General features: G+C 52.0%; 1 protein-coding gene across 1 annotated transcript in view; it reads left to right on the top strand.

The window, feature by feature from the left end:
• Positions 1-15026, top strand: part of ZCCHC14 (zinc finger CCHC-type containing 14) — a 38442-nt gene extending 23416 nt beyond the window's left edge. The window contains exons 4-14 of the mRNA XM_073554916.1: positions 1388-1461; positions 3921-3992; positions 4728-4834; positions 4916-5010; positions 5086-5140; positions 5219-5480; positions 6354-6445; positions 7471-7595; positions 7693-7836; positions 9633-11057; positions 11786-15026. Of these exons, the coding sequence (XP_073411017.1) occupies positions 1388-1461; positions 3921-3992; positions 4728-4834; positions 4916-5010; positions 5086-5140; positions 5219-5480; positions 6354-6445; positions 7471-7595; positions 7693-7836; positions 9633-11057; positions 11786-11841 (2507 nt within the window). The 3' untranslated portion in view covers positions 11842-15026. The remainder of the gene's footprint in view (positions 1-1387; positions 1462-3920; positions 3993-4727; positions 4835-4915; positions 5011-5085; positions 5141-5218; positions 5481-6353; positions 6446-7470; positions 7596-7692; positions 7837-9632; positions 11058-11785) is intronic.
• Positions 15027-15737: the final 711 nt, after the last annotated feature.

Below are 15737 nucleotides of genomic sequence, written 5' to 3'. Positions count from 1 at the left end.
CCCTTCTCCGCGCCGAGGTCTGGACGTGGATGGCAGGGCGCCCCTTCTCCGCGCCGAGGTCTGGACGTGGATGGCAGGGCGCCCCTTCTCCGCGCCGAGGTCTGGACGTGGATGGCAGGGCGCCCCTTCTCCGCGCCGAGGTCTGGATGTGGATGGCAGGGCGCCCCTTCTCCGCGCCGAGGTCTGGACGTGGATGGCAGGGCGCCCCTTCTCCGCGCCGAGGTCTAGACGATGGTGGAGTGGAATTTCTGTGGATCATCACATCTGGCGCCGCGGCCTCCGTCCCGGGGATGACTCATGGCTGACGCTGCAGCAGATGGAAGCGTTTCACTCCCCGAGTTCTGTGCGGAAACCATGTGCCGGCACAGCGGACACTTTCTTTGATCTGCATTTGCTGACGTCGGATGTTTTCTGCGGCCACTGCGCTCTGCTGCCGGCGGAGCTGCGTGCCCGGGGGGGCGCTCACGTGTAGGGTCTCCTCTGCCGGAGTCACCATCACCATTGTGTCTGGATCACTTGTTCTTTTCATCTAGAAAAAAACTCCCGACAATGAAAAGTGCGAACGCGGCAAATGTCTAGTGTGTGGCCTGAGAGCGAGCTGCCAATCACTGCGTCCCTGTGGTGACAGCCACCCAGCTTTCCCAGACTCCTGAATGCCAGATGGCAGCTAGCAGACATATGCTGGACTATGCTGACAGTATTGGGTTTGGTGGCTGATAACAGGGAACAGTAGATTCCTGGCGTCTCGCTGTATTCCTGGCTGGTGTTCTCTGTTCCTGTGCTCTTCATGATGATTGTGCACTGAATCTGGGGGGGATCTGAGAGGTAACGGGGCGATACCTGATATCACATATTCAGTGTGTACTCTGGATTGTACAAGATCACAGAAATCTGTCACACAGCGCCCCACCTGACTACAGGTTGTGTCTGGTATTACACCACTGATTCATGGAGAAAAATGGGCTTACATTGTAATACCACACACGACCTGAGGACGGGGGTGGCGCTGTTGAATGAACAGCCATGTTTTTCTGATCCTGCACTGAATGTCAGAGTGCTGCTCTCTGATCATTACAGACGGCACTGATCATAGAGACCCTCCGTACATCCCCCCACTACAGAGCGCACGTGTATGTGCCCCGACGTCAGCGAGAGGAAACACAACTGATCGCCCTGATGTTAGGAGCCCCGGGGATAAGGAGAGATGGGGTCTGTGTCCACGGTGTAATGATGAGGTACAATGAGCCCCCTCAGCACAGCGAAGACCCCATAACCCTGACCGCGAGGGGCCAGGACCTTTGTGACCAATGCAGTGTGAATCGCCTAGAAGAGCTTTTCTCTTGGAGTCATTTTTTTTTTTTTTTTTATTTTTTTTTTTAAATTTTAGTGAATGTTGAAAAAATTGAACTTAAAGGTTTGTCGCACAAGAAGAAGGACAAAACCGCAGACTGCTGCTTCGAGGTAAGTGGTGACGGCCGAGCCCGAAGGGTTAAACCACAGGTATTCAGAAGTAGAAAAAGTAGTTGTCGTCCCCCTGGTGTTACACAGTAGTTATGGCGCCCCCTGGTGTTACACAGTAGTTATGGCGCCCCCTGGTGTTACACAGTAGTTATGGCGCCCCCTGGTGTTACACAGTAGTTATGGCGCCCCCTGGTGTTACACAGTAGTTTTGGCGCCCCCTGGTGTTACACAGTAGTTATGGTGCCCCCTGGTGTTACACAGTAGTTTTGGCGGCCCCTGGTGTTACACAGTAGTTTTGGCGGCCCCTGGTGTTACACAGTAGTTTTGGCGGCCCCTGGTGTTACACAGTAGTTTTGGCGGCCCCTGGTGTTACACAGTAGTTTTGGCGGCCCCTGGTGTTACACAGTAGTTTTGGCGGCCCCTGGTGTTACACAGTAGTTTTGGCGGCCCCTGGTGTTACACAGTAGTTTTGGCGGCCCCTGGTGTTACACAGTAGTTTTGGCGGCCCCTGGTGTTACACAGTAGTTTTGGCGGCCCCTGGTGTTACACAGTAGTTTTGGCGGCCCCTGGTGTTACACAGTAGTTTTGGCGGCCCCTGGTGTTACACAGTAGTTTTGGCGGCCCCTGGTGTTACACAGTAGTTTTGGCGGCCCCTGGTGTTACACAGTAGTTTTGGCGGCCCCTGGTGTTACACAGTAGTTTTGGCGGCCCCTGGTGTTACACAGTAGTTTTGGCGGCCCCTGGTGTTACACAGTAGTTTTGGCGGCCCCTGGTGTTACACAGTAGTTTTGGCGGCCCCTGGTGTTACACAGTAGTTTTGGCGGCCCCTGGTGTTACACAGTAGTTTTGGCGGCCCCTGGTGTTACACAGTAGTTTTGGCGGCCCCTGGTGTTACACAGTAGTTTTGGCGGCCCCTGGTGTTACACAGTAGTTTTGGCGGCCCCTGGTGTTACACAGTAGTTTTGGCGGCCCCTGGTGTTACACAGTAGTTTTGGCGGCCCCTGGTGTTACACAGTAGTTTTGGCGGCCCCTGGTGTTACACAGTAGTTTTGGCGGCCCCTGGTGTTACACAGTAGTTTTGGCGGCCCCTGGTGTTACACAGTAGTTTTGGCGGCCCCTGGTGTTACACAGTAGTTTTGGCGGCCCCTGGTGTTACACAGTAGTTTTGGCGGCCCCTGGTGTTACACAGTAGTTTTGGCGGCCCCTGGTGTTACACAGTAGTTTTGGCGGCCCCTGGTGTTACACAGTAGTTTTGGCGGCCCCTGGTGTTACACAGTAGTTTTGGCGGCCCCTGGTGTTACACAGTAGTTTTGGCGGCCCCTGGTGTTACACAGTAGTTTTGGCGGCCCCTGGTGTTACACAGTAGTTTTGGCGGCCCCTGGTGTTACACAGTAGTTTTGGCGGCCCCTGGTGTTACACAGTAGTTTTGGCGGCCCCTGGTGTTACACAGTAGTTTTGGCGGCCCCTGGTGTTACACAGTAGTTTTGGCGGCCCCTGGTGTTACACAGTAGTTATGGCGCCCCCTGGTGTTACACAGTAGTTATGGCGCCCCCTGGTTTTTTAGAGTAGTTATATACAATGGATGAAGAGAAAAGCCAGGGTTTATCCGCGCTAGACCACAAGGAACCAACATTGTTGCCCTGATGAAGTGGCCATGAAACGCGTTGGCTTGAGTGTGAATAAAGGTTTGCTTGCATCTTCGGTTGGTTCCTTGTGGTCTAGTGCGGATAAACCCCGGCTTTTCTCTTCATTCATTGTATGTATCTGCGTTCCGGGATCTGCAGCGGCCAAAACTTCTAAAGGTGGTTGTGACCCTTCACAACCACACAGGTGAGTGGATTACCTTTGTTAAACACGCTGGTGTCCCTCATTTACCGCCTTAGTGCGCTCCCCCTCTCTCTATTTTTTTTTTTTATAGAGTAGTTATGGCACCCCCTGGTGTTACATACTAGTGATGGCGCCCCCTGGTTTTATAGAGTAGTTATGTCGCCCCCTGGTGTTACATACTAGTGATGGCGCCCCCTGGTTTTATAGAGTAATTATGTCGCCCCCTGGTGTTACGCAGTAGTTATTTCGTCCTCTGATGTTACACAGTAATTATGTCGCCCTGTGATATTACACAGTAATTATATCGCCCTCTGGTTTTATAGAGTAGTTATGGCGCCCTCTGATATTACACAGTAATTATGTCGCACCCCTGAGGTTGCACAGTAGTTATGGCGCCCCTGGTGTTACATACTAGTCATGGCACCCCCTGGAATTGCATAGTAGTTATGGCCTTTGACCCCCAACTTGTTTTATATATTGGCATTAGCAGATTGTGGGGGTCAAACCTGCTGACTGTTTCCCTTTAAAGGAATTTGACAAAAGCTTCAAGTGTTCGATTCTTACTTTTTTACTTCACGTCTCCAGTAAAGTTACACAAGTGAATGTTTCAGGTCATTGTCTTCTTACTTTAGGTATTTTGGTCCGATTCCTCGGTGTCGCTGGTCACCAAATCTTCCTCTGAAGTTACAGATCTAATTTCTAAGGTAATGAAAGCAGTAATGCCGGGAATGATGGCAGCCCCAGCGACTGCATGTGGAGTGTATGGTGAGGGTACAGCTCACCGACCATTGTGCAGGACGGGTCTTGTGGGGTGTTCCCGGGACACTGCGAGTCTTGTGGGGTGTTCCCGGGACACTGCCGGGCCTTGTGGGGTGTTCCCGGGACACTGCCGGGCCTTGTGGGGTGTTCCCGGGACACTGCCGGGCCTTGTGGGGTGTTCCCGGGACACTGCCGGGCCTTGTGGGGTGTTCCCGGGACACTGCCGGGCCTTGTGGGGTGTTCCCGGGACACTGCCGGGCCTTGTGGGGTGTTCCCGGGACACTGCCGGGCCTTGTGGGGTGTTCCGGGGACACTGCCGGGCCTTGTGGGGTGTTCCCGGGACACACTCTCTCGGGCCTTGTCGGGTGTTATTCTCTCGGTATTCTGTGGGTTATTTTTGTAATCACGTCTTGTATTTTGTGGGACGAGCTGCTGTTTTTCTCGATGTCCATCCCCTCCTTCATAGACCTTGCAGAATTGTCGATGGGTCAGGTTCTGTTGGTGTACAGACGACCTGCACAATATTCGGGGGTCTTTCTGTCGCTGATATTCAGAGTATATAGTGATGATCTATAATATAGGATCCATTGTTGGACTTATGGCTCCTGCACACGAGCGCCGTGTTCAAGCTGTAGGAGACGCGTCTTCCCCTAATGACCCTTCTGTTTGTGTCCTTACAGATCTCTCACGTCTTTTCAGAGGATTTGGAGAAATGCATTCCTTACCGTGGGGCCGTGGACTCTTACTCCGTGGACAGACACCTTGTGGATCTGGACTTTGATCACCGGTGCGCTCTCACTGCTCGTTTTGCTCCTGTGATTTTTCGCTCTCAGCAACGCTCCAATGACTTTTGTGTATTGTGTTCCAGGTGTTTGGGGTCTCTGCCCCCCCATGTATTAAAGAGTGACCTTATAAAGAAATTCTTCAGCACGACATCGAACCATCAACCGCACCAGAACCTGAGTGAGTGTCAAAGACCATCTCCTTACTGTCCATTACTGTACAAATCCCTGATTATTGGGGCCTCGTTTCCCACAGGTCCCAGCAACCCATCCCATGTGAAAGTTGGCACGTCTGTGGGACCCTCTATACGGTACGTAGGTCTTAGCGGCTGGAAGTCGTGTCCCATCCGTCGCTTGTTTGGTGTGAACAGTTGTTGCTTGTATTGCAGACCGATATGTGGCGTGGCCGGCATCCAGTCTTCCCACAGCAGCATTGCCTTGCACCACAGCGGGGCCACCATGACCATGTCGCCGTGCTCCAGCTCCGCCGCAGTGATGTACCGGCCTCCAGCAGAGCCTACATCTTCTACCGGGATACCATCCAGCGTGCCAAGCCCGCAAACTCAAGAGCAGCAGGACATACTAGAGTGGCTCCGAAAGTTACGCCTGCACAAATACTACGCAGTATTCAGCCAGCTGTCCATGAAAAAGGTAACCAGCTGCCGCTTCAATCTCATGTCTGCGGTCGCTCCAGGCTCGTGTCTGCGGTCGCTCCAGGCTCGTGTCTGCGGTCGCTCCAGGCTCGTGTCTGCGGTCGCTCCAGGCTCGTGTCTGCGGTCGCTCCAGGCTCGTGTCTGCGGTCGCTCCAGGCTCGTGTCTGCGGTCGCTCCAGGCTCGTGTCTGCGGTCGCTCCAGGCTCGTGTCTGCGGTCGCTCCAGGCTCGTGTCTGCGGTCGCTCCAGGCTCGTGTCTGCGGTCGCTCCAGGCTCGTGTCTGCGGTCGCTCCAGGCTCGTGTCTGCGGTCGCTCCAGGCTCGTGTCTGCGGTCGCTCCAGGCTCGTGTCTGCGGTCGCTCCAGGCTCGTGTCTGCGGTCGCTCCAGGCTCGTGTCTGCGGTCGCTCCAGGCTCGTGTCTGCGGTCGCTCCAGGCTCGTGTCTGCGGTCGCTCCAGGCTCGTGTCTGCGGTTGCTCCAGGCGCTGGCCTCGTGTCAGGCAGTGCACCTGAAAATTGGTGTCAGGCAGTGCAGTTCACTTGCATGGAGCCATCATGCGTATCTCTGGTGCAGAGAGAGGCCAGGAGTTCTGCTCTGCAGAGAATGACTTTTACAGAACTGCAGCCCTCCTGTCTTCGCATTGCTGGGGGTCTAAGAGGTCTGACCTCCACTGATTACGAAGTGATGGTCTAGCGACATCATTACATTTTTCCATGGAGAGTTATGCCTGGATCATCTATAGTTGGCCTCCATTAATTGCTTGATGATCACCACCTCTTTGACCCCATTGGAGCTATCGGACATGCTCATGTCATTTACATGGGTCTGCCGCTAATACCCCACACTTATATACGTGCTGTTTCTGTCTCCACAGTTCTTGAGTCTCACCGAAGAAGACTTGAACAAGTTTGAATCTCTCACGATGGGAGCGAAAAAGAAGCTGAAGACTCAGCTGGAACTGGAAAAGTGAGTGCAGCGCTCGCATCCTCGCCTCTGCCACGTCCCCCAACTAATGACTCTTTCACTTTGCCCTTTTTGTGGAAGTAAACTAGTAACAATCGTAGTGAAGGGATCGTGCATTTACCGTCTCCAACATGAGAGCTGTAATTAGTTCCCTTTGGAAAGTTGCAGGAAAGTAGAAATAATGAAACGAAGGCGACCAGGAAATCCTTGGAAGCCGGCGCTCGTTTCTGGATATGTTTGTGACGTCTGTGCAAAAGCAAGCAGGGGAATAGTCAGGAGCAAAGTGCTTTGTTTCCTCATTTTTAGAGAGAATTTCTTTTTTTTTTTTTGCTGCTCCTTGTTTTTTTCTTCATCCTTTTATTATGTTTGTATCTTTTTTAAGCTTTTTGTCACTTTCTGTTCAGTAATATGGACGTAGTTATTCAGTGTCAGTGGTTTACATCCATCTCCTCCTTTGCAACTTTTAAGAAAAGTTCCTAAATTTGTGCACAATTGCACCCTGGTGTCCTAGTGCCGCGCAAGAAGTATTATTTTGGTTGTTGTTTTTTTTTTTGTTTTTTTTTTTTTAATGAAACTTTCTACTCTTAAAGAGTCTCAGATGAGCTGTACTCTTGAAATCTTTGATTTTGCACTAGTTTATCAAGCTTCATGCTCCCATTTTGATGAATTTCACCCAAAAAGACAGAAAAGTGACTAAAGAAAAACCTTAAGGGCAGAGACACACTGGCGTATTTCTCCTGCGGGTAATCGCATCGCACTGAACGGACTGGCCCGCACCTCTCCTGACCTGAGCATGACAGCATGATGGATTACTATGCAGCTGTCAAGCTCAGGTCAGGAGAGCCGACAGCCAGTGCGAGTTTTACAATGCGATGCTGGGACGAAAAATACGGCAGTGTGACTCTGCCCTAATAGATGAATCGGCCCCAATGTCTGTAGGAAATCCTGGCGAGTTCCCACTCCACCTCCATGATGGACATTGGGTAGATGTGAGATCTCACTGACGTTTTGTGTGTTCCCTCCATCAGAGAAAAGTCTGAAAAAAGATGTCTGAATTCAGCATCGTGTGCGTTCACCAGCAGCGGGGTGGCGCGGGTTCCCCCAACCAGTCATGTGGGGCCCATACACACTGCCCACCGCACCCATTCTCCAGGTAAGACATCTGTGCTGGCGGAGATTGCAGGTGCCAGGAAGTGACTGTGCTCCGGCCGCCAGCCTTCCTCCAATGTAATGTCTAACTTTCCTTCTAGAGTTGTCCGTAGACGTGGAGCCCGCAGCCTCTCGGATGCCCCTGGAGGGCAGCTCGTCGTCGGAGTATTCCAGCTCACCATCGAGCCCAATGGGACTCCAGACCCGGGACGAGAGCTCCGACAGCGCAGAGGAAATGGACAGACGTAAGGAGAATGCCGTCCTTGTCCTAAAGGGACGCTGCCTCAGATGATCATTATTATTATTTTTTTTTTTTCAAACAGATTAAAAATGTCATGTTCATTCAGCGCCGACAGCCCCAAACACGTCAGATACATTACATACTTTTAGGACAGAGTAGGACGATCACCAGATGTGTTCGGGGGTCTCCAGACTCTGCCCTGAACACAGAAGTCAGGTGGAAAGGAGGATTGGGCATTCTGAATCTCAATATACCGTGGGGGAGCAAGTGGGCAGAGGAGTGTGGGGGAGCAAGTGGGCAGAGGAGTGTGGGGGAGCAAGTGGGCAGAGGAGTGTGGGGGAGCAAGTGGGCAGAGGGAGTGTGGGGGAGCAAGTGGGCAGAGGGAGTGTGGGGGAGCAAGTGGGCAGAGGGAGTGTGGGGGAGCAAGTGGGCAGAGGGAGTGTGGGGGAGCAAGTGGGCAGAGGGAGTGTGGGGGAGCAAGTGGGCAGAGGGAGTGTGGGGGAGCAAGTGGGCAGAGGGAGTGTGGGGGAGCAAGTGGGCAGAGGGAGTGTGGGGGAGCAAGTGGGCAGAGGGAGTGTGGGGGAGCAAGTGGGCAGAGGGAGTGTGGGGGAGCAAGTGGGCAGAGGGAGTGTGGGGGAGCAAGTGGGCAGAGGGAGTGTGGGGGAGCAAGTGGGCAGAGGGAGTGTGGGGGAGCAAGTGGGCAGAGGGAGTGTGGGGGAGCAAGTGGGCAGAGGGAGTGTGGGGGAGCAAGTGGGCAGAGGGAGTGTGGGGGAGCAAGTGGGCAGAGGGAGTGTGGGGGAGCAAGTGGGCAGAGGGAGTGTGGGGGAGCAAGTGGGCAGAGGGAGTGTGGGGGAGCAAGTGGGCAGAGGGAGTGTGGGGGAGCAAGTGGGCAGAGGGAGTGTGGGGGAGCAAGTGGGCAGAGGGAGTGTGGGGGAGCAAGTGGGCAGAGGGAGTGTGGGGGAGCAAGTGGGCAGAGGGAGTGTGGGGGAGCAAGTGGGCAGAGGGAGTGTGGGGGAGCAAGTGGGCAGAGGGAGTGTGGGGGAGCAAGTGGGCAGAGGGAGTGTGGGGGAGCAAGTGGGCAGAGGGAGTGTGGGGGAGCAGGACATATGGCTCTGTAAGAGGACAAAGGAGTCTATAAGAGGACCGGGGAGTGTGGAGGGAAAAGGTGGCTGGTGGAGGAGGACAGGGGAGTGTGGAGGGGACAGAGGCCTCTGGAGGAGGACAGGGGAGTGTGGAGGGGACAGAGGCCTCTGGAGGAGGACAGGGGAGTGTGGAGGGGACAGAGGCCTCTGGAGGAGGACAGGGGAGCGTGGAGGGGACAGAGGCCTCTGAAGGAGGACAGGGGAGCATGGAGGGGACAGAGGCCTCTGGAGGAGGACAGGATAGTTTTGAGGGGACAGAGGCCTCTGGAGGAGGACGGGAGTGTGGAGGGGACAGAGGCCTCTGGAGGAGGACGGGAGTGTGGAGGGGACAGAGGCCTCTGGAGGAGGACGGGAGTGTGGAGGGGACAGAGGCCTCTGGAGGAGGACGGGAGTGTAGAGGGGACAGAGGCCTCTGGAGGGAGGACAGGGGAGTGTGGAGGGGACAGAGGCCTCTGGAGGAGGACAGGGGAGTGTGGAGGGGACAGAGGCCTCTGGAGGAGGACAGGATAGTGTTGAGGGGACGGAGGCCTCTGGAGGAGGAGGATGTGGGAGTGTGGAGGGACAGAGGTCTCGGCAGTGGCTCGTTTCCCTCTTCTATAAATGTCGTTTGATGTTTTGGTGCTCGTGTACTCGGCTGCTGACCGCTCTTGTGTTGTAGGTCTGGGTCGGCACTCGGACGGCTCGGAGAAGGATAAGTCTGTCTTGTTGGTGAATCACTTTACATCAAGTTCCATTCGGCCGACAGCTCAGGTTTTACCAGTGCAAAACGACTGCGGCTCCAGCGTTTCGAGCCATCACCCAGCACCTCTGCAGATCATGGCCGGGGCCCCGTCTCACATGGGCCCACTGCACCTTATGAACACTTTGCACAAATCAGACCGGGGCAGCACAGAGATTAAGATCCTTCAGTCTTCTCCACACTCCCTCTTGTCTTCAGAAGACAGGGGTAAAGCTTCGCCCGGATCCAGAAGTGGCATGAAAATAGAGAAGAGTTTTGGAAACATGCTCCTGGATGTGAAGGCTTCCTCCGGCCCTCTGCAGCCTGGTCAGGTACTTTCCATTATTCCCGACAGCAGCCCCATGCAACAGACTGTAAGCTTCGGTGTCCGGACCAAAGTGGGAAATACTCTGTCTGGGGAAAGGACGATGAAGCCAGCTCCCCAGCCGGCCCTAATGGTGGAAAGCAGCGCCCCTTCCTCCATGCCATCCACGCCAGTTTTCCACGTAACCCGCACACCCGTGAAGCTTCTGGTGTCCTCGTCGGATTCTTCTGTGGTTGGAAAGATGACCGGCACCAGTGTCTCTCCTGCAATAATAAACCCCAGAAGTGTCCTGTATACAGCCAATACCAAAGTTGCCTTTTCTGCTTTGAGTGGCTTGCCTATTGCCCAATTGCCCAGCAATTTCTGTGCAAACAGCAATGCCACCGCCAGCAACCACAACTCCACGTCATACAGCAATGTGACCAACCACCCAAGCTGCCCAGTCCCCAGCTCCAGCCCCACCATGTCCTCCACGTCTGACAACAGTTACTACAGTGGCAGCGGCAATGCACCAACCATGAACATCCAGATTACCAGCCAGAACCCCGGCCACCACCATGCCCACCATCAGCCGCAGCAGCAGCCGCCACAGGCGGGGTGCACGGTCTGCAGCTCGTGTGGCTGCAGTGGCAGCTGCGGGTCGGCTGGGGTCACCGTCAATTACGGCAACTATTTCCAGCATCAGTTCTCCACCCCCTCGCTGTTCCCCTTCTCCCTCATGCCCTTCAACCCAGTGTGCAATAACGGGTACATTAACGCCCAGCAATACAACAGCAGCGCTTCATTCCCAGTGATGCACACGCCGTACAGCAACAGCCTGAACCCAGACTCCATGCTTGCGGGTCAGCCCGGCTTCTCCTTGCCCCCCATGCAGAACTTTATAACTGGCACCGCGGGGGTGTACCAGCCTCAGGGCATGATGGGAACCATTAATGGCGCAACTCACAAAAAGAGCGGAAACATTTCCTGCTACAACTGTGGGGTCAGCGGCCATCGCGCTCAGGACTGTAAGCAGCCGTCAATGGACTTCAATCAGCAAGGTAACGTGTACTGCTCGATCTCCCCTCCATTCAGCCAGGGCTCTACAGAGCCGAGCAGGTGGACCCCCAGTGATCAAGAAGTTATCCCCTATCTGTTTAATAGGGGGCAACTTCTATCTTAGGTGCAAGCCCTTTAACCCTTAGCGTCATCCTCTGTGCACATACACACTGCTCTAACCTGGCAGCTGTCAGTCCTGATGGCCATCGGGCCCCTGCCTGAAGTTATCGGGGCCCCATGTCTACCATGTTAGCTCTGTGAAGCCCGCGGCATAAAAGATGGCCAGTTTTCCAACCAAGTAGTGAGGGAAAAATAAGCCCCAAAACAGCTCCAACGCTGGGAAAAAAAAGTGTTATGAGTCACGGAAATGTTTTTCTTTATAAATGTCTTTGAGAATCACGTTCCCGAGTCACTTTAAAGACAAGGTCGGAATTTTTTTTTTCCATCTTTTTACCCTGTTTTACGCTATTTATATGGTAAAGTGAATGGTGTCATCCAAAACTACAAAACTAAAGGATACGACTGGAAAGGAAATCTTGTGCTTTGTAGGGATGTTACGCGGTCTTGCAGTGGAGGGTCCTCCTGGGCATCATGTTATCACCGCCAGTCATGGACCCCTATAAAGGAAGCCCCCCGTCTCTCTAATGAATGGCTATGTTTATGGTCTGAGTAGCTTTATCGTACAGTAGCGGCCACCACTTAATACCTTTCCTTTTTACCTCTCATTCAGGAACTTACCGTCTTAAGATCGCTCCCCCACCAGACGGCATGGACTCTGCGGACTGACGGCCCGGACTCTGCGGATTCACGGCCTGGGCCTGGGTCTCTGTTCATCTAAAGGTGCTGAAGTGATCTCCCCTCGGGGGCTGCGCTTCTTTGTTGCCAAATTCTGCTTCGGATATCAATAATCTTAATGGCGTCACAATGACCTCAGCTCGAAGCCGAGAAAGCGGATTCACTGGAAAAGAACTGGTTTATGGTTAGTTTATTTTATTTTTTGTTATTAATCTCTCAAGTTATCTGAGACTTTGAGGGCAGCTACAATAAAAAAAAAATTGCGGCATCAGTCTGGCGCCTGGTGTCCGCTCGCGGCCAGGATGTAATCACTGGGATCTCGTAGATTGCACTAGGGGACGACCGGACCGGGTATTTTATCTTCTCTCTTGTGGACCACCTGATGTCGGCAGTAGACCCCATCATACTTCATCCATGATGAATTTTTGCACTTTATTTTTTTTTTATGTATCTTTATATTTCATTGGATCTGTGTTACAAATTGGGGGAGAACACACGACGGATAATCGGGACAGAGACTCCATGCTTGCCTAGCAAACCTCGGGGCCTGGGACCCTGGAGATGACAGTATTCTCTGAGGACTTGTATCCAAGGGCTGCAAACACTACGTCTCCACCATCCGTGCTCTTGGATGCCCAGGTCGCAGTCTTGGAATTGTTGTTTTGTTACAAGACATTTCTTTTCCCACAGCCATAAAGTATTGATGAAGTCGCCAAAACGACATTTAGCACTAAAGTCCTCGATCGCTGCGGCGAGTTCGGGAACGGCGGCGGCACCGACTCCTGCAAAAAACCAAAGATTATGGAGGCGCTGCAGAAGGTGACCCGCAATGCTTCTCATCCCAATCGCTTGCTACATATCTGACTGGACACTACAGAAAAGCCAGAATATTCCTGCCCGATGCGTGGAGTGACGAGCAGAGAAGTCGCTGGGATCCGGCGTATGGTTGTATTACAGATTCGGGTTGTTTTTGCCGCTCCAGTTTACGGCATTGTGACCTTTTCCAGTAGATGCTTCGTTTTGCAGGTATGGCGGCACACAGTTTTATAGCCTGGAACGGCGACGTCTCCGCGTGCCGCCATATTGCCACCAAACATCACTTTATAATCTGAATATAATATTGGGTAATCTTAAATCATGGGTCACATCCAGATTTTTTTAAAAGTCCATCTCGCTCCCGTCAGCCCTTCGCAAACACAACGCAGAGATTATAATCGGGATGTAAAGGGTTAAATGGCGTTCAGGTCATTACATATGCAGGAGTAGGATGTCCGACTCCGCAGCCTCGAGCAATAGTCCATGTGCGAGGCGAGAAGGCGATAGGCGGCACGCTCATCGCGGGGCGGTGTATACAGACGGGGTGGGGGGGTTACACGTATCCCCCGCCTCTTAGATTATGGCGGATGCACCATGATCTTTACCGTTTATTTTTTTTATTTTTTTTTTTTTTATATATACATGAGACCTCTTTGTGCGCTGAAAGCCAAACTTTTATTTTCTTTTAAAAATAAAAAAAGGTGAAATTTGAAATGTTTAATGACCTAGGAATAACGATGAATATTAAGAGGAAAGTGGATTTTTGACCTTTTTCTTCCATCTTATGTGTAAATGGCCAGTGCACAAAAATTGTGTTTAGGAAAAATAGGAAAATGTTTGATATTTGTTGCTGCCTACGAGGAGCATTGCGGTTGTCCCCATACGTTACCGCTCCACAGGAGGACTTTGCTGAGACGCGTCGATCCCTCGCATTTCACTACGTCGATCAAATTTGCACCTTAATGTCTTCCCTGCTTCTGCCGGCGCCATTAATGGCGGGTGCTTCGCACCGGCCCGCGGCAGCAGGTAAGCACTTCTTCCACCATTTGGCAGACCGTCGGTTTTGCTTTAGCACTTCTTTTTTGTTTGCTAATTGACTCTCATCATGAAAGTCGAGCTCCGGGTGTTACACATACTAGGGTGATAATACTTAGTTGCTTTAAAGAGTCTCTGCGGCGACGCTCAGGTCCACATCCGACCGTCGGGTGTCGTTCATGTACAGACCCATCATACAATGTTCATACATCACTACGGGCCCGGACGGCCCCCTACGTGCAATAATTGCAGATTTTACACAGTTTTTTAACCACAAAACTCAACGTTATTTTCATTTTTGTTTTATTGATCCCCCCCACCATCACCGAAAAATCTCAATGGGATAATTCCCATATAACTGCAGCCATAAATCGTCCTCTGTGTGGGGAACCGGCGCCTCGGATGTGTATGGGGGGGTGTACCCCTTATTATATCAGTCCGATTACACTTTACGGTATTACACTACAGCAGGGTCAACAGACAAACCCGAGCGTGCAGCGTATGGCAGCATTAGGGTCATTATTTCCAGACATCGCGGTTACAGATGCTGCCCGATGTGCTGCTATTTGGCGCATTAATACGTATTAGTATCCTGCACCGCGGTAAAGTAACTTCAGGGGGAGTGCCGGATTACAGGGTCAGCGGGCATTTTACATATTTGCATTTGTTTTTATGAAAAAAAGGAATTATGAATCAAGAAAAGCAGCACGAGACTCCCTTCATGTTAACGGGTACATACCTGTACATGTGATGTCATACCTGTACGTACGGTGATGTCATCTTGACTCCTCCCCATGTGGTTGTCATGTTGACTCCTCCCTGTACAGTGATGTCATCTTGACTCCTCCCCATGTGGTGATGTCATCTTGACTCCTCCCCATATGGTAAATCTTGACTCCTCCCCATGTGGTGATGTCATCTTGACTCCTCCCCATGTGGTGATGTCATTCTTGCAGTTTTTACCCTTTATTTGCTGTCAGTTAATAAGCACAGGCCTTTTGGGTGTGGGACATGCTCTCCTTTTTAGTAATAACCCCGCCACATTCACAAACACTATTTTCTTTGGGCCTTCTCGGTGGCGTGCGGTTCCCCGCAGTATTACGGTGGCGTGCACTCTCCTCCTGTACATAGTCCGTGCGCTCCTCGGCTCTGTAAATGGTTGTGTACTTGGTTTCTTATGTTTATTATACTTTGGTAAGAATTATAACTGTACATTTTTAGAATGACGTTTTTATCTACGCCTTGAAGATAAAAATATGGTTTATACAGAAATGCACAAAAACAAATGAATAAAGAAAAAAAAAAATTCTTTTTTTGTTTTTTTACATGATGTCTATGTGTGGTTATTCTACGAGTGTCCAGACAAGGGTATAATACAGGCAGATAGAGCAAGTGTCCAGATTTGATCTGAACATAGACCAAGGCCTTGGTCCGGCGGCCCTGACCGTACATGCGACCCTCCCCCTACCTGCCGGAGGTCGGCATCCCCGACACCTCTGCTTATTAGTCGGCTCGACACAATGTAAAAACACAAAACTGGGAACCTCTTTTATATAATTTGTTGGTGAAATGAGACATGCCGGCATTACACCCAACATGTAACCAGCACCTCCGAGCCCCAGAGCTGAGGGTAGCCGGATACGTGTCTCCTCAGGTCACACATGGAAGCTGTAGAAATGGAGGGCAACCAGATTGAGAGGAAGTTTAGGCAATTATTTATTCAATGACCTTAGACTCGATCTCGAGCCATGGCGACGCTTTGTAGGAAGTTCCATCTTGTACAACCCTAGATAGGTTCACCAGGGTCTTCTCTGACATGATCTTGATAGTATCAAGCCATCGAGTTCTTCCTCTTAGTCTTGCTCCTTCCACTCTGACCATGATGTTCTCCAGTGATCGCTCTCTTCACATGATCTCTCCTAAGTAGACAAGTCATACCTTGGTGATCCTTGCTCTGAGTGTCTGGTTTGCTCTTCTCACCATCCATGGGATTGATAAGATCCTTCTCCAGCACATTTCCAAGGCGTTGATTCTTC

The sequence above is a fragment of the Dendrobates tinctorius genome, unplaced genomic scaffold (assembly GCF_039654945.1).
Source record: "Dendrobates tinctorius isolate UK_male_01 unplaced genomic scaffold, ASM3965494v1 ptg000214l, whole genome shotgun sequence".
Lineage (NCBI taxonomy): Eukaryota > Metazoa > Chordata > Amphibia > Anura > Dendrobatidae > Dendrobates > Dendrobates tinctorius.
The sequence above is the reverse complement of the archived record's forward strand: the minus strand, read 5'-3'. Positions and strand labels throughout refer to the sequence as shown.